Source organism: Stereum hirsutum (assembly GCF_000264905.1).
Source record: "Stereum hirsutum FP-91666 SS1 unplaced genomic scaffold STEHIscaffold_16, whole genome shotgun sequence".
Classification (NCBI taxonomy): Eukaryota; Fungi; Basidiomycota; class Agaricomycetes; order Russulales; family Stereaceae; genus Stereum; species Stereum hirsutum.
The window spans coordinates 480,805-504,102 of record NW_006763146.1 but is presented as its reverse complement, the minus strand read 5'-3'; the positions used below and the strand labels follow the sequence as shown (position 1 = coordinate 504,102).

Genomic DNA, 23,298 nt, shown 5'->3' with positions numbered 1-23,298 from the left:
AGACCAAACCTCTTGCAACTGCGAGGACAGACAAATTAGAGAGCAACGCAGTACGGTCCACGCTAACTCTTCTTACTCACGGGCTTCGATCCGCTTCGGTACCGCAAAACTCCCCACACTCAGCTGACCCCTTCCCCACATCCTTCCCCGCATATCCTTCCATTCCCAAGATGCGCTTTGAAGGGCTACGTCTGAGAGTAGCCCTTCATTGAATGTAGTTCTGATTACGATCTCTGCACATCTCCTTGTAGTGCTGACTCCTCGGCCAAATTGCGCTAGCCCTGTGCCTTTGCTCTTTTGCATCCGCTCGCGTGAGTGTTCCCCGTTCCAGCACTGTCGGGCCTCGCGTTTTCTTTCTGGGAGCCAGCAGCAGACTCGTTACCAGCTTATATGTAGCAAATATGTCGGCTTTCTGTCGGGCGAAGCGTAACTACCTTTCTTTTGTACAGCGCGATCGCTCGCATCGATGCGTATACTTGTCCTTGTGGATCCCCGTTTTGTCTTTTCTTTCCCTCGTTTTGAATGGCTGCATCTGTGCTGCGCCCCACCAATCTTGGCTGTCGTCTCACAGACATCTTGCCGGTGCCACTCGGTAAGTGCTGGCAAGTGTAGCTCAATGTGGCTAGCCTGAAGCTTCGGCGGCGTGGCGCAGGTTCCACGGCGGCTACTTCGTCTGCGTACTGCAGAGACTTTCATTCGTTGGGCCGTTAAGATATCGCAGCGATGATACGCCTGCACCAAGAATCCGTATGTCCGCCTTTTACCCCCGACATACTTCCTAGCTCTGAGTTATAGGCAGACTTTCGCGATACCTTTGATGCGCATATGGTGGACTACTTCTGATGACGTTATAATGTAATTCCAAGCTTTTGTTTTGCGACACGATGCATCCTTAGGCCTATTTGTGCGTCGGATGTTCTTGCGAGTGCACGCACCAGCGATCCTTCTGATGTTCTATGCAATAGCGTCGCTCTCAGTGGCACATTGTGAGCTAATGGGTGGCGGAGGCGCCGATATAATATGAGGGTGTTGCACTGGAAAGGCTCTTGTGCGGCTCTAGAAGGTATGTCTTCTCTTATGTGTGTATCCACACTTTCGTAACATTTTTACCGTGGCATTCACTCAGACATGGCATTTATAAAAACGGCTCCGCGACGTCAGGATAGCTCTGCCTCCGACGCGTATACAGATACCGTGATATTCCAGCGCGCATCACCACTGAGTCTCATCAGAAGTCCCGTTCAAAATGTGCGTTTATGTTGCAACATCACTGGGTGACTTTCCGTAGGGGGATTGTGCACGTTCTAGAGACCTAGAACACAGAAAAGAGGCTCAGATCGATTTCTGATTGGCTGAGAGCCTCGTATTTGTGCTTCTGTGCGTCAAGGAACACTCCTAGACTGCTACGGAAAGTCACCCACTGAGATTTTTCTGTGTCTCGACTTATCTTCGGCTAACGACTCAGTTGTTTTTCCGTGATGCACACTTTGAATTATGAAGAACCTTCTCTTCTACCCTCTTCTTGTAAGTTATGTTCTAGTTCCTCAACCTGTTGGCTCCACTCATTAAACCCAATGTCCTCGGGATTTTCGCCCTCAGAACTGGTTTAGGTTTCATCGGACACAGTACCTCGCGTCCGATATCTTCTCTCGGCCCTGAATAACTCCTAGTTCTCCTCTGGGCTCTCACACACTGCAGTACTCCTCCCCTCCAACCACGTGTCTCACATCCTCTATCGGCCGTTTTTCGATACTGGCGGAGTTGGGCTCGGGGCCATTTTTCGTACGAGCTATGGCGACGACAGCCTATACGTCCAGCGGCACCGCTCGCAGAATTGCGACCACGCTACTCACGGACCTGTTAGACATGGGCCTGTCTTCCATGCATACAATGAACGTCCTGTTGCCTGTTCCTGGCAGGTCTAGAAGTCCTTCGCGACTCTTAACTGCTCTGGTTTCGCTCTAACTTTGGGTAGTAGTCTTTGCTTCACAAGGCAGAGTTCCATTCGACGGGATTGTCTGTCCCCGCCGTCCTATTGCTACTTGCGTCCTTGACACTATTGTCGAGATAAAGGACTTCATCCCGCTCCGAAGTACGTACCTCGGAACTCCGGGGAGGGGTCTCCGCGCTTCAACGAGCTGCACCGTTCCAAGCCTATGGGTCCATCAACTTATCTTCTGTTAACTCTTTCTACCGGGTCTTTTCTAACTTTAAGAGACAATCCTCGCGTGGAGACTCGGGCGTTCGAACGCTTCTGCTTCATGCAGCCTGGTGTAGCAGAAGGATAGATGTGCTTAAGCTCGCCGTATGCGTAGCGCGGGCTCCCACCGGAGCGGCATACATCAATCCTCTCATTATCAAGGTGATACCATACGACTCCGCTCGCTCCTTGGCTTCGATATTGTCGCCTTGTCTCAGTGGCGGCACCTGGATGTGCTCCATGAAATACGAGGATTTTCCGAATAAATCTCCGGCGCCTTCGTTAATTCATGGGTCGGGTGCATATGTGCTACTCCGAGTCTATGGCATTTGGCATATTACGCCCTGCTCCAGCGGGGATAACGCACGACTCGGAGGCGTGCACCGCGGCCTGTTCTTGTGCCTGCGAAACTCTTGGGTCGGAGTTGCAGCTATTGGGAGCCTGAGGCGTACAGGAATGGTTCGGCAAGACTGTAGAACCACTTCGAACGCGACGGCAATGCAATCATCGAACTTCGTCTTCTGCAATTGGGCTCTATAAGTATGGCTTTTGTGATTCGCGATGAGGGTTCAGATCTGCGCACCGTACGGACCTTGGACCCACTCGGCCCAGGAATAGGAACTGTGGAACCCGAGAGCGAGAGGTCTCTTAATAAGTATGTTACGCCACATGGGCCACACCATCCCCCGAGTCCGATTGCAATGCGGAGCGCCTCTGAAATTAAAATCTAGCGCTTGATCTCGTCCAATGGGCGCAACGGTGAAAAGTCGTTTCTACTCTATCCCTCCGTCATCCTCTTATATTTTTCTTTTTTGTAAGCCACTCATCGTTCAACCAAAACGTGGCCCAAACACTCAGTAAGATCTACCCACTCATCCGGACCGAGCATCGTCATCGTCCAGCTGACCTCCTTCCCCGCACATCGTGGCCAGTGCGTATTGCGGACTTAGAGCGTCCCCAGACTCCCAGACAAATCTCAATTACGGTTATCCCTCGGATCGGATTGAGTAGCCGGCCTATTCTCGTCCTGTGATACAATCTCTTTCACGTTTGCGGTTGCGATTTGTGGACAGGGGTTGTGTGGCGTGTGTGGGTACTCAGCCTGGGTAACTTATGCACGCTCGGGTGGGGCGAAGGTAGGAAGGCGTTCGAAGCGCCGTTCGACTCGGACATCGCGAATGTCAAAGCGTAAACGGTTCAGCGCATGAATTTTCCTACGCTCACGACTTGAACAAGGCCATGAATATTCCAGAATTGGTGTTGCCCGTACGTCAGTTCACCTCACCGTCGAGACTCTGAGGGCCTTTGGGTGGCGATTTTCATTGCGCTGATATTCCGTGGAGAGGAGAGAGACAGGAAAAGACTATGCATGTACGTTGCTCGCCGGGAATGCCGTTTACGTATGATGGAGTGTCCCGCCAATGGCTGGCCATGGACCTTTCGTTTGGGCTTTCCATCGCATGGAGATCTATGGAGATGAACTCGGGAAAGTGATGCAGTCTTGGGGGGGAGGGGATTGGTTGCTGTTCGCTGGAGTCTGAAGATGAAGATGAAGAAAACCCAGGGAAGGAATGTGAGTTCTTGCATCTGTATATAGTGCACAGAGAAATAATGTGGCGACGTTTGCCTTCTGGACATCCGATCTACATACAGCATCGAAAGAAGGCCGAAGTCCCACATCTCCTCTCCACCGTGGACGCGTCGTGTATACTCTAAGCCATGCCGGCGCCATTGAAACATTCCTTCTAGTTCAGCGCCAGTGGCTCCCACGCGTACACGCATGCGACGCAAGAACGTACGTACAAGGGCGGGCTAGTATCGGGCCTCGAAGCTGCGTAGAAAGACTGGGGAAAAGAAAGTGGCTGGATGGGGTAGAGGAAGTAGAAATCCAGACGCTGGTCTTGTAAGCGGGAGGCGTTTGAAGGTGTTACTTACTGCCAGATCGGTTTAGACGTTAAAACAAGACGTGTGAAGATACGCAGACAAAAACCTACGATCGGGGACTGGACATCGACGGCACTTCACCTACCCCTTCTCTCAACACCAACACCACTCCGAGTCATCACTCTATAAATCGAGGAGAGACCTGGAGACCTTTGGACGTCCAGATACTCGTGATCACCGTGGCGAAGATCATTGCGGCGCGGGATAATTCGAAGATGAATGAACCACGGAACCCGAACGGGAATAACTCAGAACGGGAAGTAAGTAAGTAACTCAGCGGCGCCGCTCTCCTATCCCAAAAAGCATACTGAAGGCGGCAACGTTTCAACAGGATGGTGATGCTCAATGATGGCTCCCTAAATGAACTTACATGCGGTGAATTCTATACTGCGAGGCTGAAGAAAATAAAGAGGCTCGGGGCCGCTGTGGGTTGAGTGGCGGATGTTGCTATTTTCAAGAAAGACCCGCGGCAGGCATGGAGGGATAAACATTTTGAGGACGGGAACGTTACTATTAGGTCCCCGAACGTACTTACTGTCCAACCGTATGTCGACTCCATCCGAGTCGGTCAAGTAATACACAAAACAAAGTCAACGTCCACAGAGTCCCGCGCGTAGTACTTACCGCAAATGTCCCTGAAGTCTAAACCGGCCGGCGGCTGACCTTTGAGTGAGCACCAAGATCGATAGTCTCATGACCGTCAGATCGAGCCTGAGGTGAATGTGAGTAATTTATGCGTGGTCGAGTGTGGGTCCGTGGCCACATTTTCTTTGACCTACATAAAGGAGCGCCGAGTGAGGCGTGACTGCGTGTAGTTTATTGATCTCAAACCTCGATATATGCGCTCAGGCCAGTCCATGAGAATGGTAGTGAAATGAGGCTCAAGGCTTCGAAATGCGGCTCGGGAGTCTGGCGAATATAACATACAATCAGCGTGAATGCTAACATAACGAACGGATGGCTGTCAATGGCTCACAGCGGTTACGGATACGTAGTAGTCAATACCCTCGATGTATGCGTGATTGATAAGTCTATAAGGGCCGCTTACGGATGTCTTCCTACCAATTCTCCACAGAACGGACTGCTTGTCCTGCTCAACTCGGTGAACTATGCAGCCTCTGATCATGAGCAAAGGAGTCGCATCCAAGTACTCTCCACTCTCCACTCATCGCTCCTCGCCCCTCACGGCCCCATCAGCTCCGAATAACCTCTATCTCTCCTTCCGGATCTAACTGTCGATCGTCGACGGAATCAAACCTCCCTCCCTCCAGAAAAGAAACAGAGACAGAACAGAGACAGGGGAAGCACGGAGAGACAAGTCAAGACGCGCCTCCGAGACACGGACGGCGGCGCAGTACTTTCTGCCACGTAGTGCGGAACATGAAGGAGGAGGGAAGGAAGCAATTGATCGACGGTGTCTTGGCGGCTTTGACAGAAGGGTGATGAGTGTATTTCCGCTCGTAATTGGAGGCCGAGGAGCCGTGGGTAGGTGGGTTAAAGTATTGGCTTGTCGGTGTAGGCTCGTCGGTGTTGGTGTTGGTGCTGTTCTGAAAGAAAGGAGGTCGTCAATGCTAGGATTACTGTGCGTTTGCGGATGGAAGATTAGGTCGAGAGGGAGAGGATTCAGAGAGGTGCTAGTAGGTCCAACTTTAAGTTGGCCCGCCGGCACTCTAAGTCGAGAATCAACCTCGAACATGTCGATGTCGCTGTCGGTGGAGCCCTCAGCCCCTATCCTCCCCTATCCATCACATGCACATGTCCGTCGCGTCGCGGCGATTTCTTTTGGGAGGTGTCGTGCGGCGTGCTTGCAATTGGGAATGCTTACTATTAATGTTGGACGAAAGTGTTAGGTCGACCGTCGCGCTAGGTTACCACTGGCAAACTCCTTTGATTCTGAAGAACGTACCTTCGCGTCACATCCTACGGAAGAGGTGAACTGTTCATCAGCAGAGAGGTGGAATCTACCTATTTATTCCCCCTACCTCCGGATCCCCAGCGTCGAAACCAAATCGTAATAGCATAGCAATTAGTAGGAGACCCGTCCGTCTCAGGCTTGGCAACCCTGCTCGAGCTGACATCAAACGTCGGCTCTCAAGAATCAACAAATCTGGATCGTCTTTGAAATCTGAAATCTGCGCCCCACATTTGAATCGCAATTGTAACCTTATGTATACGTACTCGGTCTGATATTTGATATTTGATATGTGGAGCAAGAGGCTGCAAGAGGATGGGAGGCTGTGGGGGTTTGAAAGCCGACGCTGTGTGTGTGTGTGTGTGTGTGTGTGTGTGTGGGTGGGAATTTTGGGCTGGGTGTACCGTGTTGGTTTGAACTTGAAGTGTCGTTGGGACTCGGATTCAGAGGCGAGGAGGATGATGGGATGGAATGGAGAAGGGTGATAGAGGGTGATAGGTGAGGGTGAGGATGAGGATGACGAGGGGCCGGCTACTTACTAATAATCGGCGACCTGAAGCCTGAAGGCTGTATGAGGGTGACAGTGACAGTCTTCCCTCCAATAACGAATAAGTAATAACGAATAACGAATGATGAATATTGGACTGCGACGTCGACGGTCGACTCCTATACGTAGGCGTAATATACCATAAGTACTTACATCCATTGCATGACGAGTATCAGTAGACGGTCGTACAGGGTAACATACCACAAGCAATCAACCAAGCAAACATACGGTCACGTATCATAATCATAATCATAAGTATAATCAGCACTTGCTTGTATCATCGTCATCCTCAATTTAAATCCGAGAGGCACGAATACAGCCGTTTGCATATGAGATCGGAGTGACGCGCGGAGAAAAAAATGGCGTGCCTCAGCCAAACAACGCCATAAACGGCAGTTCACTTCGGCGCGACTTCGGCAGGCTTGTGTGGCGAATGAGTCTGATAAGTTCAGCGTTCAGCTCTGCAAGCTCTGTTTCGTTCTGCCATTGCTTGCGCTCATTGCTCAACAGGCTTATCCAACATACGCTGAATGGACCAAGACTGGACTACTCAGGCTGCCTGGGCCCTCATTGTCCGTCGCCAACTCCATACATCTTCAAATCCTTTCGCAACTTCCATGGTTTTCGAACACTCGTAGGCACTGGTGTAGGTACGGGATTTTGTGATGACGGATGGAAGGAATCGCAGGAGTTCAGATGGTCAGAACTTTGTCAGATGGCTGATATAGAAACATATGTGAGTCGTGTTTCCATCCTATATGCTTTGGTTTCTTGCCTATCCGAGTGTATGTTCGCAGCGAGCACTCATGCTCCTGCAGCCGCCGTCGCGGTTGATTTCCTCTCACTCTTGGTATCAACTTCGTAATTGTTTCCCCGACGAAGATTCAAATCACGCATACAACATCTGGACACATCCCTGTACGACGAATCCTACTGTTCCCAAACTGTCCTCGCTTGAATGTACTTCTGTCGAATTCCCTTCATTCATTACATTCCCAACATCATCCCTATATGTAGTTGATTTGTCTACAGTTGCACCCCCTCTTGAGCATCACGGCTCGGCTCTTTCAATGAGTTCGGTGCTTTGTTGTGGAGTCGAAGTCCGCACATTTGTCGAGTTGACCGTCCATCGTTTCATTGACATTCTGATATCCTGGGGTAGCTGCTCCGTGTCTCTTAGTTTTGCATGCTCGGTTGATCGACATGATACATATACTTTTCTTATAATAAGATAGAATACACAGAGAATTGTGCCTAGAGGCTGTCGGAAGATACCCAAGGAGCCAAACGCCCTCGGTGCCACTGCCGAAGTGTGCCGAGAAGAAGTCCCATTTATGGCTTTGTTTGGTTGAGGCGCGCCCATTTTTTTCACCGCGCATCACTCCGATCTCATATGCAAACGGCTGTAAGTACTTAAACCAAGCATTGAAGCACGCACGACTGCAATTGGCCGATGCTGATCAGAACCAGATCGAAAGATGCCGATTGGTGCGTTGCGCAGTTCTTCTCCTCCTTCTCCTCCTTCTCTTTCTCTTTCTCCTCCTTCTTGGATGGGGATGGTGACGAGCGAGGATCGAGGATAAGTAAGTAAGTGCTTACACATGGAAGGAAGTGGAAGCGTCGACAGGGGGAACCTTTACATAGGGAGGCAGGAAGGAGGCAGAAAGATGCTTCGGGCCCGCGCGACGCCGGCGGGAGACCATAATACGAGGGATGAATCCGATTTGAGGGAGGTATGATAGGTACGTAGGTAAGTTATGTAGGGAGGGATGTGATACGAGCTGCGAGCGCGTGGTGTTATTGGGTATGAGCGGGGGATGTGGTGAGTTCGGAGAGGAGATGGTTAGTTCGGAGAGGAGAGGCGAGGAGAGTGCAAGAGATCTAGGGGGAGGAGAGAGAGAATAAATGTCGGCGATTGTCAATGTGTAACTCTGAATCACACTGCTCTCTCATTTTTTTATCGTCCACTCAGTAATCCAGAGGTTATCCATATCCATATCCGTCTCGTCACCATCCGAACCCGACGGGGAGTACAATAATAAGTTACCGAGCAGTTGTGGGGTGCGGGGTGCGGGGAAATACTAGGTACTGTAGAACTTATTTATGAACCATCGTGCTTTGAATCTGGGGCTCCGCACTCGGACGTATTACCATTTATGGTCTGGGGTAGGTCTGCGTCTGGCGTCGACGGGGGAAACTTGCCGCCCGCGCAGGTTCGAGCGTTCACTCGCGAGGGTTTGACAGCGCTCTATGACGCTTTACGATCTCTTGTCTGTGTTTTTTGAGTTTGTTTTTCGCGTGAACGGAAGTTCCGTCGATTTGTCATGGTGTTTCACTATTGGCGAGGAGGCCTGGAATGGGATGTGGTGGTAAACGAGATCATTGAAAGAGCCGAGCCGGGCCCTGCGGGCTTTCGGACATACACTTACGGGGCTGTCTGGCGGGGAGAACGTTGACACCAGGGCCGGTCGCTTTGTTCAGCGTCTGTCTGTGGGGGACCGCGTGTGGCTGGGGACAGAGGGAGGGCAGGGAGAGGAGGGGCGAGGAAGGGGGAAAGGGGGAAGCGGTGTGGGGAAAAGGAAGACTTGGGAGTGTGCCTTGGAGGATGGATTGCGGGGGGGCCGAGCCGTTGTGGCGGGGCGAGGGACGGACTTGGGGGCGAGGGACCGGAGACCCCGAAAGGAGGGGAGCGATACATAGTCCTTCTGCTCGACGTACCGCGCTACGACCGCCGCCATTGGACGCCTACGACTTCCTACGTACTCACGCATCTTGTTTTCATTTGTTGATCGCCCCACAAAGACGCACTCTCGGCCGCCCCAGTCGTCCCCCCATCATGTCTTTCTTTCCCTCCAACAACACCTACAAGCCCCAGGTCCGCCAGGAGGGTTTCCACTTGCCGTCTCCCCCGCCCTCGAACCCCTCCCCGCCACCGTCCGCGACGTCCCCCAACGGCCACGCGTTCGACCCCAACAGCATGTTCAGCATCGGCACCCACTTCATCAACGACCCTTTCCGCAAGTCCGCGAACGACCCCAACATGGACTTTGGCGACGAGCTCGCAAGCCTGATGGCACACTCGCCCGCGCCAAACCACGGCCACCACCAGTCGCACGAGCGGTCAACGCACTCGCCGGACGCGCCTGAGCACCACGTCAACGGCAGCGGGGCGTACGACAGCCAAGGCTACCGACACAACATCTTCGACATCTCCGCCCCGAGCTCACACCACCACAACACCGGCGGACACCACAACAACGGCTTCTCGCTGCCCTCGCAGACACACCACCGCCCTGACCTGCCCTCGCTCGCCCACCCGTCCTCCTTCCACGACCCGTACTCGCCCACCTCCAACGGGGGCAACAACCCCACATCACCCCACACCTCCGGCCCACCCCCGCACTTTAATTCCACCCTCCCCGCATTGTCATCCTCCCTCCGCTACGACCCCCACGAGCCCCCGCCCTCGTCCTACCAGCACCAGATCGACTCCTTCAGCCGGTCGCACCACTCCCCCAGCCCCGCCTCCGCCCCTGGCCGCTCGCGCTCTCGTTCGCGAGACCACACAGGATCCGCCCTCGCCAGTCTCGGTGAGCCCCCCTCCACCCACGGCGGTCCGGCCCGAAACACACGCGCCAAACGGGGCAGCATCTCCTCCACATCGCCCCCCCGGCACTCCTCGCTCTCCTCCCATCTCTCCTCACAGGGACAACAACAACAGCAACAACAACCCCCGCATCCACATGCGATCCTTATCCCGTCGCACTCGGGCTCGACTCATCGGGGCACGCCGACGATGCCCGTCTCGCCCATGTCGTTGCACTCGCTCAGCAGCAGTACGACGAGCGGGTGGTTCATGCCCCCCGGAAGCGCAGGCGGACACGGTGGCGGACACGGTCAAGAATTCAGCCTGCCTACGCCCGAGAGTCTCGGCGGGGGCGGTTATGGGCCCTTTGGGACGCCCCAGGGAGGGCTGGGCGTCAGTCCGAAGGACGTGAACGGCCTGGGGGGTATGCGGGACCAGAGTCCGGCGCAGAATGGCGGCGTTATGGACGCGGCGGCGAAACAGTGCGTGTTCTCTTTCGCAAGGGAAATGTGAGTGGTGAAAATGTATAGACTGACCTTAGGTCCAGGGCGATGCTCGCGAACGAGAAGAGGCGCAGGAGGCGCGAGTCGCATAATGCGGTCGAGAGGAGGCGGAGGGATAATATCAATGAGAAGATCAGCGAGCTTGCGACGCTCATTCCGGAGTGTATGCTCGATCCTAGTGGTGAGTCTCTTCAGTCCTTCGACGTGTTGCGAGTCTCTTGAGTCCTTCGACGTGTTGTGAGGGACGAGGTCCTTTCTTGTGCCGCTGTGAGGGACGAGTCCCTGGTTTTAAATGTGCTGCTGTGAGGGACGCTCGGCGCGACCCGTGTTTGGAAATGCGGTATGAACGGCCGTGACGCATATGGCCGTCTTCTAGCTCATATTCGCAATTTTGAGCGTATATATGCGTGGTTTGGGCGCATATGTCGGGTTTCTGAGCGTATATATGGCGTGTATGCACATTTACAACGCGTATATCTATCTTTAACCGCATACAACGACATCTACGCATATATCGTGCGCTGCATTTTGAACACATATATGGTTATATGCACACTTGTAACGCATGTATCGTGTGCTGGCTTCTGAACGCAAATATGGCTCATAACGCGTATATTCATATTTTATCGCATGCATCGTCCTCTACGCATACATCGCCCTTCCACCCACCCCCCTTCTTTCTTCCCACGAACATCAGACTGACCACCTCTTCCCTTTGCAGCCGCATCCCAGCCACCACTCTCCCCAACCACCGAAGACATCCTCTACGGCAACCTCGCGCCTCCACTCGCCCAGCCGGCTTCGACGGGCTCGCCGAAGGAGGACGAGAAGGGCGAGGCGGGCGGGGATGGCGTGGTCAAGGCGAATAAGGGGATGATTTTGAGGAAGAGTGTGGAGTATATCCGGTGCGTTCTGCTCCTTCATCCCCACCTTCCCTTCGTTCTCTCGCCACTTCCAGACGAACCAAAAGCTGACTCGATCGACATCATATAGGTACCTCCAACAGCTCGTCTCCGCCCAAGCGAGCCGCAACCGCGAACTGGAAGCGCAACTCCAAACCGGCGGAAAAATCCTCTCTCCGTCTTCCCTCATCACCTCTTCTGGAATGCTCAACGGCAATGCCAACGGGGCAAACAAATCGGAGACGGGAGAGACGGACGATATGGGCGGACTGATGCTGCATTCTGAAGTCCCGGATTTGTCGGGGCTTATTCCTGCGTCGTATAACAATAGCAACGGGAAGGCGGGGAAGATGGGCAATGGGAATGGGAATGGGAATGGGAGGTTGCATGATGTGGCGGAGGGAGATGAGATGGATCTGGGAGAGGACGGGATGGAGGGGAGTGAGATGGGGATGGGGACTGGAGCTGACGGGGATGGTGATGGTCAGGAGGGAGAGGAGGGAGAGAATGGGATGGATGTGGCGGATTCGCCGGGCAGTGAGGGTATTGGGAAGGAGAGCAGTGGGGAGAGGGGAAGACCTGCGACGAGGAGTTTGAGGAGGCAGGGACAGGGCGTGCAGGTGAAGGAGGAGCCGAGCGGGATGGAGACTTCATGAGTCGCGCACGACGATGACTCAGTAAAAGGTCATACCTTTGGCCGCCCCGCTCCCACCCCGCTAATAGTCCGATACCCGTCTCGAAAGAAACGAATATTGCATGGTCATGGTCCCGAACGCTGTCTACCGTCGCCCGTTGCCCACAGAATCCTGTACTGATTGTTCCGGATGGTGCTTTCCCCGCCGGGATGTGTTCCTGTCTTCGTCTCCTTTCTAACGTGTCCCGTCTACTGTCTCTAGTCCTCAGTCTTCTTCTCACCTTTTTCTTCTGTCTTGTTTGATCTAGTTGACGTGCTTTTGTTCATTGTCCGATCTACTATCCAGTCACCGTGCCCATGTCCTATTCCTATCCAGTCACCGTGCCCGTGTCCTATTCCTATCCAGTCGCCGTGCTCTTTCTTTCTCTTGCTCGTTCATTCTTCTCTTTTCTATTTCACATATCCACTCTGAACACCGCTGTATCATTCGTCCCCATCTGCTCATCTCACCACTATTTACTCCTCCCTTCGACGACGATGATGACGCCACCGCCGCCGACGCCGACAACGACGATGCCGATGACGCGTGTTATCGTTGTCCCATGTCCCAAAATGTGCATTAGTATTTCCATTCGACTCTTCCTCCTTATCCGACTTTGGTTTGTTCGTTTCATTTCATTTCGTTACGACTCGATGACGGTTTGCTTGGCCGTCTGTGTATATCATACCATTCACGTTCTCGTTCATTTCATCTCTATCGACCCTACTCCTCATGCACATTTCGCATTTGGTCGCTCGTCTGTGTGTTATTAGTTGGTGTGTGGTCGGTTAGGCTGACTACGATTTTTTTGTTTCTCCCTTTTGTTTCTTTTCTTTTTGATTAGTGACCGGTGACCGGTGATTGTGGCCGTTGTTTTCGATTCGTGCTGCCTTGCTCCCTGCTTCATACTTGCTACTACTCACCGACTACGACTGCTCGACTGCTTCGCCGTTACTGTCGGCGATCCTACCTATCTACTCACTTACCCACTCCGTGGTCTACTCACCTACTCACTTACTCACCCACTCACCGACTTACCTACCTACCTACCCCCTCCGCTCGATTTTACTCGCCTCGATCACACCCGTATCGACCGCGAGATGTACATGATACGATACTATGATACGATACTATGATATGATATGATATGATGTTATGCCCCCATGCTATGCCTTGCCCTTTCTCTAACCTTTCTCTGCTCTGTCAATGTCAATGTTGTGTAATGTAATGTCTCTATGAGTTTGAACTTTGGATGTGTCTTTAGGAATTAGGAATTTTGGATTTTTATTCTGGGTGTGGTTCTTTTCTTTCTTTCTTTTCTGTAAGGGAATGTAGTAGGACTAGGGGAGGTTGTGGTATAGATACCGGTGTTATGGGTGTCGGTGTCGGTTGTGGTTGAACTTTGATTTGTGGACCTGGTATAGCGTGTCGTTCTATAACAGTCGGTATATGGTCGGCAGCTCAAGTTCAAAGTGTACACAGGAGTCGGAATCAGGAGTCTTCATTGGCAGGGTGATATAGCTTGTACTCTACGTAGGGTACGGTCGACTCATTAATAATGGACACGGTTTGATACGGATTTAAAAAAGCGGTCGTTTTGTCTTTATATCTTTCCTTTTGTGCACTTATAAGGGAATGCAAAAAGATGGTGTTGTTGACTGGGCTGCATCACCTTCCTCTGTACTTTCAGGTTCTCTCCGTACGGGGAACGATGCGACCTGAAAGAAGCCTTGGATGAGGGGTACGTGTCCAGCGCCAAATTTCAGAGAAGAAAACGAGGGGAAATGTCTTTTCGTAGTTGATTTTCTCCAGTGTGCAGAATCCAGATATGTATATTGCAGCCGGCGAAGTAAGAGTCACTACTCATGCCTTGCTGTGCAGTATATCATCCTCGTCATCGATGCATGGCTGTGGCCTGTGGGGATTCGATGGAGGGTGAGTATATACAGTACGGAGTACGGGCCATCGAGCCGCAGAGGCGTAAAGTTCATTCGAGTCAGTGTCATAGAAATGGAACGGGCGAAGCAAGAACGATGACGCAGTCATGATGGTGCAGCGTGCTGGATGATGGTACCGATACAGTATACCGATATACCGTGGGTGCGCGGCGTTTGGGGATGAATCGTGAAGGCTGAGTGAGATCACTGGTGTGGCGCGGACGTGAGAACGAGGTGTTTGAGGAAGGTTCTGAGCTCAGAGTCTTTTCCGTGTCATAGTCAGAGTCACTTGCGATGACAGGAATGGGTGGGGCAATGGAAAATATTGACAGGGCGGGCGAGGAGTGCATTACGACGAGACGTACGACGACGACGGCATCAATTTCATCGCGGTTTTATACCCCGTCCGTCTGTCTTTGTGCTTAACTTTCCTCACGACTCTTCTTCTGATGGAACCTGAATCTGGTCGCTGAAATGGAAGTTGAGGGCTGAGGGCTGAGTCGGCCTTGAAGCTCGAAGCTTGAGGGCCACAATCAACTCGAGGTGATGCGCGGTCGGACTCGAGACTGAGGGCGCATGGGCGTGAGTAGGTAGGTCCAAGACTTTCGGTGGCGATGGGGCGAATAAAGTCTTGGTTGCGGTCTCTGGAGCTTTGACGACAATCGAGATCGAAGTGGTGTACTGTCGTGGGATAGGTCAGTGTCATTTCGGGTCCGCTAGAAAAGAAAGCCAATACCGAAGAAAGGTCTCTCGCTGCGATGTTGTGGACCACAACATATTACACGGACAGGAAGGCCGTAACTTGTCAGTATCCGCTCCTTGAGGTGAAGAGAGAGAGATGAGTTCGGACCATGACAGCGCTAACGCCGTACAAAAGCACTGCTACAAGCCCCGGTGGGAGCACGGGAGGCTCGAGCTTATTGACGATCCAGGATGATCAGTGTCCGAAGTAGTTGTGGCGTCATGGCTACGTACCTCTGTGGCGTCGACTTGCCACACCGAAGCTCGTATTTGGCGGTGGGATGGAGCATAGCCATAGGCACCGTCAAAGCTCGGAGCGTCGGGTTGTCCGTGTCACTGTCAGGACTCGGGAATCGGGTCGGCACCGTGCTTCATTGCGATGGAATACCCGGCAAGTAGTATGGAGGGTTGGTGCAGTGCGGGATGTCGACTGGCCGAGAAAGGGGATTCGAGCCTCTTATTGGTGATAGATTGGAGGGTGTCGGCAAATCCTTGACGCAGTTTGTCAAAAGCGAGAGTTCGAACTTGTGGTGGGATAGGAGTAATGCTAAGGCCTGAGACATACCGTACAAACTCTATACGCAGAAGTGGTGAGTCAGTAAGCAATTCGGGAAGGGGTCCACACTCGTGCCTACAAGTAATCGAGGCACAGCAAGAAAATATCATACGCCAGTCAAGGGAGAGGGGCCCCTGCAAGTAACATAGCATGTGGGTCAATCAGATACATCCAAGACCATTAGAAAATTATGGTCTAGCGAATGAGAGTGGATGTCATGATCTACTTACGAGGAAGCATTTCCGGTCTGGTGCCAGTCGCCTCCGGTACGCGGGATAGACGAGCAACCGCTGTGGACCCTCGCTGCATAAGCGCCATCTCGGTTTTTTTGGCCCAAGCCCTGCATAGATGTAGTAGAACCAGTCGCGTCAGTATTCCCATCGTAAATGTGTAGATACAACGCTCACGAATGGGATGAGAATCGTCAAAGGGTCTGGTATTTCATGGTTTCGTATAGGGTGGTGAGTCGGGCTGGTGGGGGTAGGCATGGGCGGGAGGGCCATCTGCCATTGTATAAGCCTTATCTGTAAGCGATGCAAAAGTTGCACATGGCCTGTAAGAGTCTGTAAGTACATCGACGAAAGTTGCATTGAATGGCACAGTGTCACTTACTTGTTTCAAGCTCCACTGAGCAAATGATCGGGTGTTATTGTTCCATGGGACTGATACTCTAATCGTCAGTGAGCCACCATTGGCCACAACACGACGTTGGATTGTCAGAGCTACTAAGTATATCTGATGAAAATATTGATGCCCAGGCCCGTCTCCACTAGTCTTCAAAGCTTAGCCCCGGGCGGCGCAGAACAGTAATCGTCGTTCTGCTTTGTTGGCCTTGGTACTCGTGAGGATATTTTTCAAGTTTATGCTATGATAAGTATGCGAACACGATGTGAGATTAGAGAGCAACGTGATCAGTCATGTTGACCCACGTTGACCCACATTGGACGAGCACGCCACCTTGTATTTTGCCACAATCCCACCTCTCAACTATCCACACTTACAAGACATCGTTTACTTTCAGACTTCCCCCATTCAATAACTGTGCGAGCACTTACATCTTATTTTGAGAGAGGTCGACACGGAAGCAGACGTGGATCCCGCCTCCGCCTATATATCCCACAGATGCTCTCACTCTGTTCCACGACCACCAGCACCCATCAACTCCTCCTTCAGTAGCAGTTTCCTAGAGACATCGACATGTCAGCTTCGCAGAAAGCACTTCTCTTGGAATCCAAGGGCAGTCCCTTCACCCTTGGTACGCGTCCTATTCCCAAGCCAGGACAAGGTCAACTCCTGGTGAGAATCATCGCGGCCGCCCTCAATCCCGTCGACCGTTACATGCAAGCCATGGGTTTCCTAGTCCCGAGTTACCCAATAGTTTGTGGGTCTGACGCCGCGGGTGTCGTGGAGGAAGTCGGCGCTGACGTTCAGGGTTTCGCGAAGGGTGAGCGAGTGTAAGGCAAATTCAACACTTTCACCCCGCAATTCGAGGCTGACCGCTTGGGTAAAGGATATATCAAAGCAATTTCACGATAGATAGAGATGCATTCCAAGAGTATGGGCTAACTGATGCGATTATTACAGCCAAAGTCTGTCGCAGCGCATTGTCAAGAAGTCTCCGCCGTTGACCTCAGCATTCACAGATTCCCCCGAACCTGACATTCGAGGAAGCTTCTACGATCCCTCTTGGCCTCGTCACTGCTGCCATGGGATACTACGCAGAGCTCAAATCTCGCGGCGGAGCGGGGCTCCTTGCACCCTGGGAAGAGGACGGCAGGGGAAAATATCAGGATGAACCGGTCCTGATAATAGGTGGTTCCAGTTCCGTGGGACAATTTGGTACGTATAGTGATTAGCTTATTCTTAGAATCACCATCGTCCTGTTTTCTGTCAGGGTCTAACTGAGAACTTCTATCGACCACAGCCATTCAGCTAGCGAAGATGTCGGGATTCAATCCCATCATCACCACCGCGTCGTCCCACAACGAAGAATACTGCAAAGCAGCTGGCGCGACGCATGTCATTGACTATAACAAGACTCCCTACTCCGTCCTGAAAGACGCAGTGGCCTCCATCACCACAAAGCCCATTAAGATGATCTACGACTCCATCTCCATCCCAGACTCGCAGATCGCCTCTTGGTCTATTCTTAGTCCAGGTGGGAAAGTGGTCGTGACACTCACTCCCTCCGACAGCATCGGAAAGCCGGGAGAAGAAGATAAAGACGGAAAACGCACCGTATGGGTATTCGGGAGTTCAGCCGAGCCGGAGATGGGAGATGCGCGTCTCGCAAGGAGTTTGTTTGCATCGTTGGAAAGGATGATGAAGGACGGAGACATAAAGCCGAATAAGGTCGACCTATTGGAGGGTGGCCTGAGCGGTATTCAGGGAGGGCTGGAGAGAATGGGAGCTGGGAAGGTCAGTGGGGTGAAGTTGGTGGCAAGGATCGCAGATACCCCATGAGATGGTGGTGCATACATGACGAATGAGTAATAGCGTTCCTCAAACGATCCATCTTTCAATATATGTATTTCTGCCTATAAAATCGACATATAAATCTCTCGGCATCCTCGTATATGGCTAAGGGACTCACCTTACACGAAAACTATCATCGTACTCGCTTCCAACGATGCGTGGCCAGCGCTACAAATAATGGTTACCCGTCATATAGATTGTCCAGCGTACGTGTGTACACCACTAGATTTCACAAGTGGTCAGCTCGAAAGACATATATGACTATTGTATCGGGGTCTGTACCTGACTTCGTTTTTATGGCTAAGAGGTTTGTCGCTCATAAGTCAAACGTGAGAGATCAAGGCTGTTCGTGTTGTTGTCAGTCAGGGAGCATGCATATACCACAGGACACGGCGGCGGCTGCGGTAATCTGAAGTCGGCATCTATGCCAAAGCCTGCGCCTCGTAAATTGTGACATATTAGAGTAGAACAAATGTCCAACAGCACGACTGAACCGTTACTCTGATCCTCTCTCAAATCAAATAAGGACAAGAGGAACAAATATGGGGAGACGGACGCACATACGGAGGGGGAAGCCATCCGGTCAACCGAAAGTTCCGGGATGCCTCAGATTGGAGTTCGGACAAAGCGGGAAACTATTGAGAGCGTTCCATCAACTAACGTGAGCATGAAATCGGAATGTGTAGATGACCCATACTGATGTTGCACGAGTCTGTTCACCGAGACCGCATGGCTTCAAACGGTAGTTTTCAACCCGTCATACCTGGGTCCTTTCACCAGTTGTATGAATTTTCGTACAGAAGAACGTACGGCCAGGGGGAGGTCGAGAAACAAAGCTTCCTATGTATACCGTAGTCGGCTGGTGCACTTCGAAGTCAGAAATTTTTCCACGGGAAACCTGTCATATCGCGTGGCAGAGGAAGGTAGAGAGGATGGTCCGAGTAAATGGAGGAATCTTCATGCTCAAAGATCCCGGTAAATGTGAACTTACCTGGGAACTGGGAAACCCGGGTCGAACTGATGCTAATACTCTAGGATGCAACTTCGATTGTAGGCCGGTACTTACGGACGACGATTGATGCTGAGAGCTAATACCCACGGACTTCCAAGGCGATGGTCTCTGTCAAAATTGCCGATGTGTGCGTGACGGTCTATGTTGCGGTTGCTGCGGGTTGTGCCTTTGCCTGAAAATGTCAGCGAGGTCGTAAAGACTTTTGACTCATGATAGGGTGGGATGGGCGTCGGTATCATGTACTCCACGACAAGTAATAGTTGCCGCAGCCTTCTGAGCCAAACTTGAAAGGTCTACTGTCAATGGTAGTTAGAATACGCAGTACGAGAATACGCACGGAGAAAACGATGCGGGCATGATTACAGCTCCCGCCGCCGGTCTTCCGTCGCCCACAGATTGGAACGCCAGGAGAGTGAATACGAGACGGAAGACAATGCAGGAACAACATGTACGAGTTTGTTGCAGCCCTTGAGACCATTTCCCCTCACGGAATGCGCCATAGCACCGTAAGTTATCTTCGGAAGAAAGAACAGGTGGCAGGTCATCGGAGTCGACGATCGTCCCGATGAGGACGCGTACGCGGTTGATTTAAACGGTTCCGTCAATCAAAGTTACCCAAGCATGTATGGAGATGAGTCTAGGGTAAGATGTGTGGCGTCAAGAACGGGTTCACTTGACCAAGCATCCATTGAACGTTCAAATGGAAGACCCTACATATACAACACTTCGCCGAGCAGCCTGAGGTGGTGTGACACTTACATGATCGAGTGCAAACGACACTGACCCCGGTTCAGAGGTCCTGAGGTATGTATGTACGCGCCATAGAAGTACCCAGAGTTTGTATGCAGGAATCGATGTGCCATGAAGGCAAGTGTATTCGTTCGGGACGGTGGATGGGGCCCGGGCCAAGATGAGGGCACGAATTCGAGTTGCCACAGTGAAGGAACAAAACCAAACACACGCAAACATCGTTGGGCGCTGGGGGCGCCACAGGGCGCCACACTCTTGTGGGTGGCCACATTCTTTGCATACGGCTGTCATGAGGATGATACACCTGCAGTCTTCACACTATGTATTGCGCTATGTTCAACCACTCCTCGGTCCTTTCGACGAGGACTAATCCGGAGCTCCATGGATTTATACTGTCTTCTTGGCATCATTACCCGGAATCTCATCGAGCGTTTTATTTTGCAGTGATTACTAGTATTCTTGTTCTCCAAGTCCTCAGCAGAGTTCGTATTCGATACTCCAAATAAGTTTCGAAACTCCCAGCTTCTCAGAGTCACTCTGTGTTCTCCTCAATAGTGGCCCTCTCTGTTATTATTTCCATGAGAATAATCATGGGCGCTTGTAAGGCGCTTCGCACGAGCTGCATGGCAGTTACATAGCCGACTCCTTGTCCTCTACACCTCAGGATCCGACCTATATCTCGCCGCCATACTGGAATTTCGTCTCTCGACATGAAGAAGTTTCTGAAAACTCCCTTTCTTTTACGGTCCAAAAGGTCATCTGTCGAGAGTTCGATTACTGACGATCATCACCGATCCGCATTGCAGCCTTCGGGTGCGGCACATATATCAGTTGGTATACACTGAAAAGCAGTAAACACCACGATTCTCATACGTCCACTTCATTGCGTGGACGGCATTGCACGACATCAAACGCCCTCCTAGGCCGTCTCACACCCTCGCTCTTTTTCCCTGGTCTCTTTCTGCTTCGTCTCCGTAATCTCGTCGCAATCAGCGTCATCGCTCCCCTTCTCCTCCAACTCTACTCCCTGCTTCCTCCACCCGATCCCACCCTCATACCCAATCCAGACATACCTCCCACAATGCGGCCCCCTCGCCAACAGCACCAACACCTGGAATCCCATCCATCCGAGCGAAACCGCAGAAGCGGCTTGCCATCCGTGTTCGACGTAGACGCGCGTGCTGACGGAGGTTCCCATTACTTGGCCTATGTAGTTCTGTCGATGACGAAACAAGTCGTGTCAAAGACAAATAAATGGGGAAATGAGAAGGTGTCATAGAAGATGATACACACGGATAGAATTAATAGGGCGTTCATCCTCGCCGTTGAGCCCTCCGATATACTATACGCAAAACACGATCAGCCTAGTCAGATCATGACCCAGAGTGTCTGGTAACAACAAGCAAGAACGCACCTCAACGCAGTCGCAGCCAAAGAAGTCTGCTGCATCAAGTCGAAAATATCTAAGCCTAGGCACGTAATCACGACCGCCGCCACATTCAACCCCGCTGCGCCCGTCTCGATCGCCCAGAACACGGTGAGACCGAGCGTGGAGAGAAGAACGGCGTGCCAGGCGTGGAGACGGTCGATGAAGTGGCCGATGAGTGGGGTGAGGGAGACGCCGAGGAGACCGATGAGGGAGAAGAGACCTATTACGAGCCTGTGTTGTGTGATATGAGTAAAGGGATGAAGATGAATGGGCAGAAGGGTAGGGATATGTTGGGGGAGGGTATGTAGACGTACGTGGAGTAGTGGTATGGCGAGTTGCCGAGGATGAAGGTCAGAGTGACCCAGTAGCTGACGTAGCAAGCGTTTGAGGCGAAGATAATGAGACACGCTTGGACGAGTATCGGCTCAGTGACGATGAGTTTTGCCATGGACCACAAAATCCCGAAGTACGACAGTCCGTTGGATTTGGCCGGATAGTCAGGTATCTGTGCAGCATATCAGTATATATCGCTTCTGAAATGAATGTCGGCCCATCATGTATGATAGCCATGGTGAAAGAGGGGACCAACCATCCAGTAAAGCACGAACAAAACAAAATACTGCTCCCCAGCAGCAACATAATAGATAATCCTCCAGCTCGCAAATTCAGCCACGATCCCCGCAATCAACCTCCCCAACAAATTCCCCAAGAACGACCCGCAGAGCACGATTGAAATCGCACTTGCGCGCCTTTTAGGAGGAGCGATGTCCGCAGCGAGCGGGATGAGGACTTGCGGTGTGACGGTGGTGAAGCCTACCAGAAATGATAGAATTTGAAAGGCAAGGAAGGATTTGGTCACGGCGAGAGAGACGGAAAGGGTTGAGCAGATGAAGATGAGGAGAAGGATCAGGGGGCGGCGACGGACGAGATCGCCAAGTGGCGATATGAGGAGGACGCCGGATGCGTAGCTGAGATGGAGAGAATGAGAATTAGAATCGGATGCCTTTATCGTGCGGTTGTGCAGGTACATACCCGGCTTGAAGAAGCGTTGGCACCCTGTTAAAGACAGTGTTTCATTAGCAACGAGGACCTCGACTAGGTGGCGTAGGGTCAGCTGCGGTGTGGCACTACTGACCTCGAAACTTCGCTGTACGACACGCCGAAAGACGCAGATATCTGGACTAAGGATCGGAGAAGTAGTCAGTATGTATCTTCTTTTCCAGGTGCGAGCGCTCGGAACTTACTTAACAGCGGCTGGCAGTAGTACAAATTTGCGACAACTGTCCCAAGGGGGCCCGTCATCAGCCCCGCAACAGCACCGGGAAAAAGGAGAGCCACATACTACAGCAACACGCAAACCCGAAGGTCGCGTTGAGCAAGAGACTGAATGGCGGACGTCCATCCTCCGCACTGTGGCGTAGTCGCCGGGGGATGGGGAGGACTCCGAAGTCTTTCCCCTGTACTGATGCAAATGCATCACTTTTCTCTGGTTTGATCTCGTTTCCCGGAGTCAAAGACATGACCAAGGCTTGCCAAAGAGACGAAGTAGCTCAGACCGCTAGCGTTGACAAGAGCCGGAGTACAACCGTATGTCACCCAGTAGAAGGAGGTGGGAGTGTCAGACAAACAGCGCGAGCTTCGTTTCATGAGGATTGATATTCGAGCCCGAACCCTGCTGAGCTTTGAAATCGAGATCGAAGGACAGAGGGCGAGCGACTTCGGACACATGTAATAAGCGCAACGGCGGACCGCCGTGGCGTAAGGAAATTCCGTTATTGTACCCATCTGTACCCATGGCAAACGCATTGCAGAGCGTGGACGCAGAAAGCCTCAGCGACACCATCGAGAGGAGGAAAAACTCGGTTTGCTCGAAGCGACTGCGAGTGTACCCATCGGAGAGGGGTATGCACGAGAAGTTTTTGAACTGGGATTTTGATGGGGAAGATACGGAGGGTTGCCACCGGCGGTTGGCTGTGTTGAAGCTTGAAGCCTGGCAATATATTCAGTGGAAGATGAACAATTTCTTCGATCCAGACATCGAAATGGGAGGCAAGAAGATACTTCGCTCAAGTGAGCTTGTGGTGGTCAAGCGATAAGTTGGGGGACGAAGTGATCCGGATGATTGGAAGG

The 23,298-nt window shown here is 52.1% G+C and overlaps 6 protein-coding genes across 6 annotated transcripts; 3 read left to right on the top strand and 3 right to left on the bottom strand.

Annotated features, from left to right (window-relative positions):
* Window positions 1-4,194: 4,194 nt before the first annotated feature.
* Window positions 4,195-6,369, bottom strand: STEHIDRAFT_124778 (uncharacterized protein). Its single transcript, XM_007308820.1, has 4 exons — window positions 6,051-6,369; window positions 5,121-5,968; window positions 4,924-5,053; window positions 4,195-4,855 (listed from the first exon to the last, which is right to left on the bottom strand). The coding sequence occupies exon 2, from the start codon at window positions 5,838-5,840 to the stop codon at window positions 5,373-5,375; it is 468 nt and encodes a 155-aa protein (XP_007308882.1). The 5' UTR covers window positions 5,841-5,968; window positions 6,051-6,369; the 3' UTR covers window positions 4,195-4,855; window positions 4,924-5,053; window positions 5,121-5,372.
* A 2,970-nt stretch (window positions 6,370-9,339) lies between these two features.
* STEHIDRAFT_124775 (HLH-domain-containing protein) lies at window positions 9,340-13,545 on the top strand. Its single transcript, XM_007308819.1, has 4 exons — window positions 9,340-10,671; window positions 10,737-10,873; window positions 11,414-11,597; window positions 11,686-13,545. Exons 1-4 carry the CDS (start codon window positions 9,440-9,442, stop codon window positions 12,248-12,250), a joined length of 2,118 nt encoding a protein of 705 aa, XP_007308881.1. The 5' UTR covers window positions 9,340-9,439; the 3' UTR covers window positions 12,251-13,545.
* Window positions 13,546-14,637: 1,092 nt separating this feature from the next.
* On the bottom strand, window positions 14,638-15,990 carry STEHIDRAFT_161264 (uncharacterized protein; the record flags this gene model as incomplete). Its single annotated transcript, XM_007308818.1, has 4 exons — window positions 14,638-14,886; window positions 15,615-15,636; window positions 15,733-15,842; window positions 15,910-15,990. The coding sequence occupies 4 exons, from the start codon at window positions 15,988-15,990 to the stop codon at window positions 14,638-14,640; spliced, it is 462 nt and encodes a 153-aa protein (XP_007308880.1).
* Window positions 15,991-16,699: 709 nt separating this feature from the next.
* Window positions 16,700-17,965, top strand: STEHIDRAFT_65938 (GroES-like protein; the record flags this gene model as incomplete). The annotated part of the gene is made up of 4 exons (XM_007308705.1): window positions 16,700-16,956; window positions 17,013-17,091; window positions 17,146-17,341; window positions 17,427-17,965. The coding sequence occupies 4 exons, from the start codon at window positions 16,700-16,702 to the stop codon at window positions 17,963-17,965; spliced, it is 1,071 nt and encodes a 356-aa protein (XP_007308767.1).
* A 44-nt stretch (window positions 17,966-18,009) lies between these two features.
* On the top strand, window positions 18,010-19,533 carry STEHIDRAFT_124774 (uncharacterized protein). Its single transcript, XM_007308817.1, has 7 exons — window positions 18,010-18,039; window positions 18,096-18,145; window positions 18,265-18,478; window positions 18,538-18,612; window positions 18,675-18,836; window positions 19,044-19,272; window positions 19,327-19,533. The coding sequence occupies exons 6-7, from the start codon at window positions 19,212-19,214 to the stop codon at window positions 19,497-19,499; spliced, it is 234 nt and encodes a 77-aa protein (XP_007308879.1). The 5' UTR covers window positions 18,010-18,039; window positions 18,096-18,145; window positions 18,265-18,478; window positions 18,538-18,612; window positions 18,675-18,836; window positions 19,044-19,211; the 3' UTR covers window positions 19,500-19,533.
* A 1,105-nt stretch (window positions 19,534-20,638) lies between these two features.
* On the bottom strand, window positions 20,639-23,208 carry STEHIDRAFT_171544 (MFS general substrate transporter). The gene is made up of 9 exons (XM_007308816.1): window positions 22,511-23,208; window positions 22,413-22,448; window positions 22,304-22,349; window positions 22,201-22,224; window positions 21,758-22,136; window positions 21,483-21,673; window positions 21,154-21,399; window positions 21,033-21,081; window positions 20,639-20,955 (listed from the first exon to the last, which is right to left on the bottom strand). The coding sequence occupies exons 1-9, from the start codon at window positions 22,686-22,688 to the stop codon at window positions 20,659-20,661; spliced, it is 1,446 nt and encodes a 481-aa protein (XP_007308878.1). The 5' UTR covers window positions 22,689-23,208; the 3' UTR covers window positions 20,639-20,658.
* Between the last annotated feature and the right edge of the window lie 90 nt (window positions 23,209-23,298).

Coding starts and splice junctions, on each gene's coding strand:
- STEHIDRAFT_124778 (XM_007308820.1), bottom strand. CDS start 5,840: ATGTTCGAGGTTGATTCTCGACTTAGAGTGCCGGCGGGCCAACTTAAA.
- STEHIDRAFT_124775 (XM_007308819.1), top strand. CDS start 9,440: ATGTCTTTCTTTCCCTCCAACAACACCTACAAGCCCCAGGTCCGCCAG. Junction 10,874..11,413: donor GTGTATGCTCGATCCTAGTG/GTGAGTCTCTTC, acceptor TTCCCTTTGCAG/CCGCATCCCAGCCACCACTC. Junction 11,598..11,685: donor AAGAGTGTGGAGTATATCCG/GTGCGTTCTGCT, acceptor GACATCATATAG/GTACCTCCAACAGCTCGTCT.
- STEHIDRAFT_124774 (XM_007308817.1), top strand. CDS start 19,212: ATGGGCGTCGGTATCATGTACTCCACGACAAGTAATAGTTGCCGCAGC. Junction 19,273..19,326: donor CCGCAGCCTTCTGAGCCAAA/CTTGAAAGGTCT, acceptor GAGAATACGCAC/GGAGAAAACGATGCGGGCAT.
- STEHIDRAFT_171544 (XM_007308816.1), bottom strand. CDS start 22,688: ATGTCTTTGACTCCGGGAAACGAGATCAAACCAGAGAAAAGTGATGCA. Junction 21,400..21,482: donor TCGCCATACCACTACTCCAC/GTACGTCTACAT, acceptor CACACAACACAG/GCTCGTAATAGGTCTCTTCT. Junction 20,956..21,032: donor ACGCCCTATTAATTCTATCC/GTGTGTATCATC, acceptor CGTCATCGACAG/AACTACATAGGCCAAGTAAT.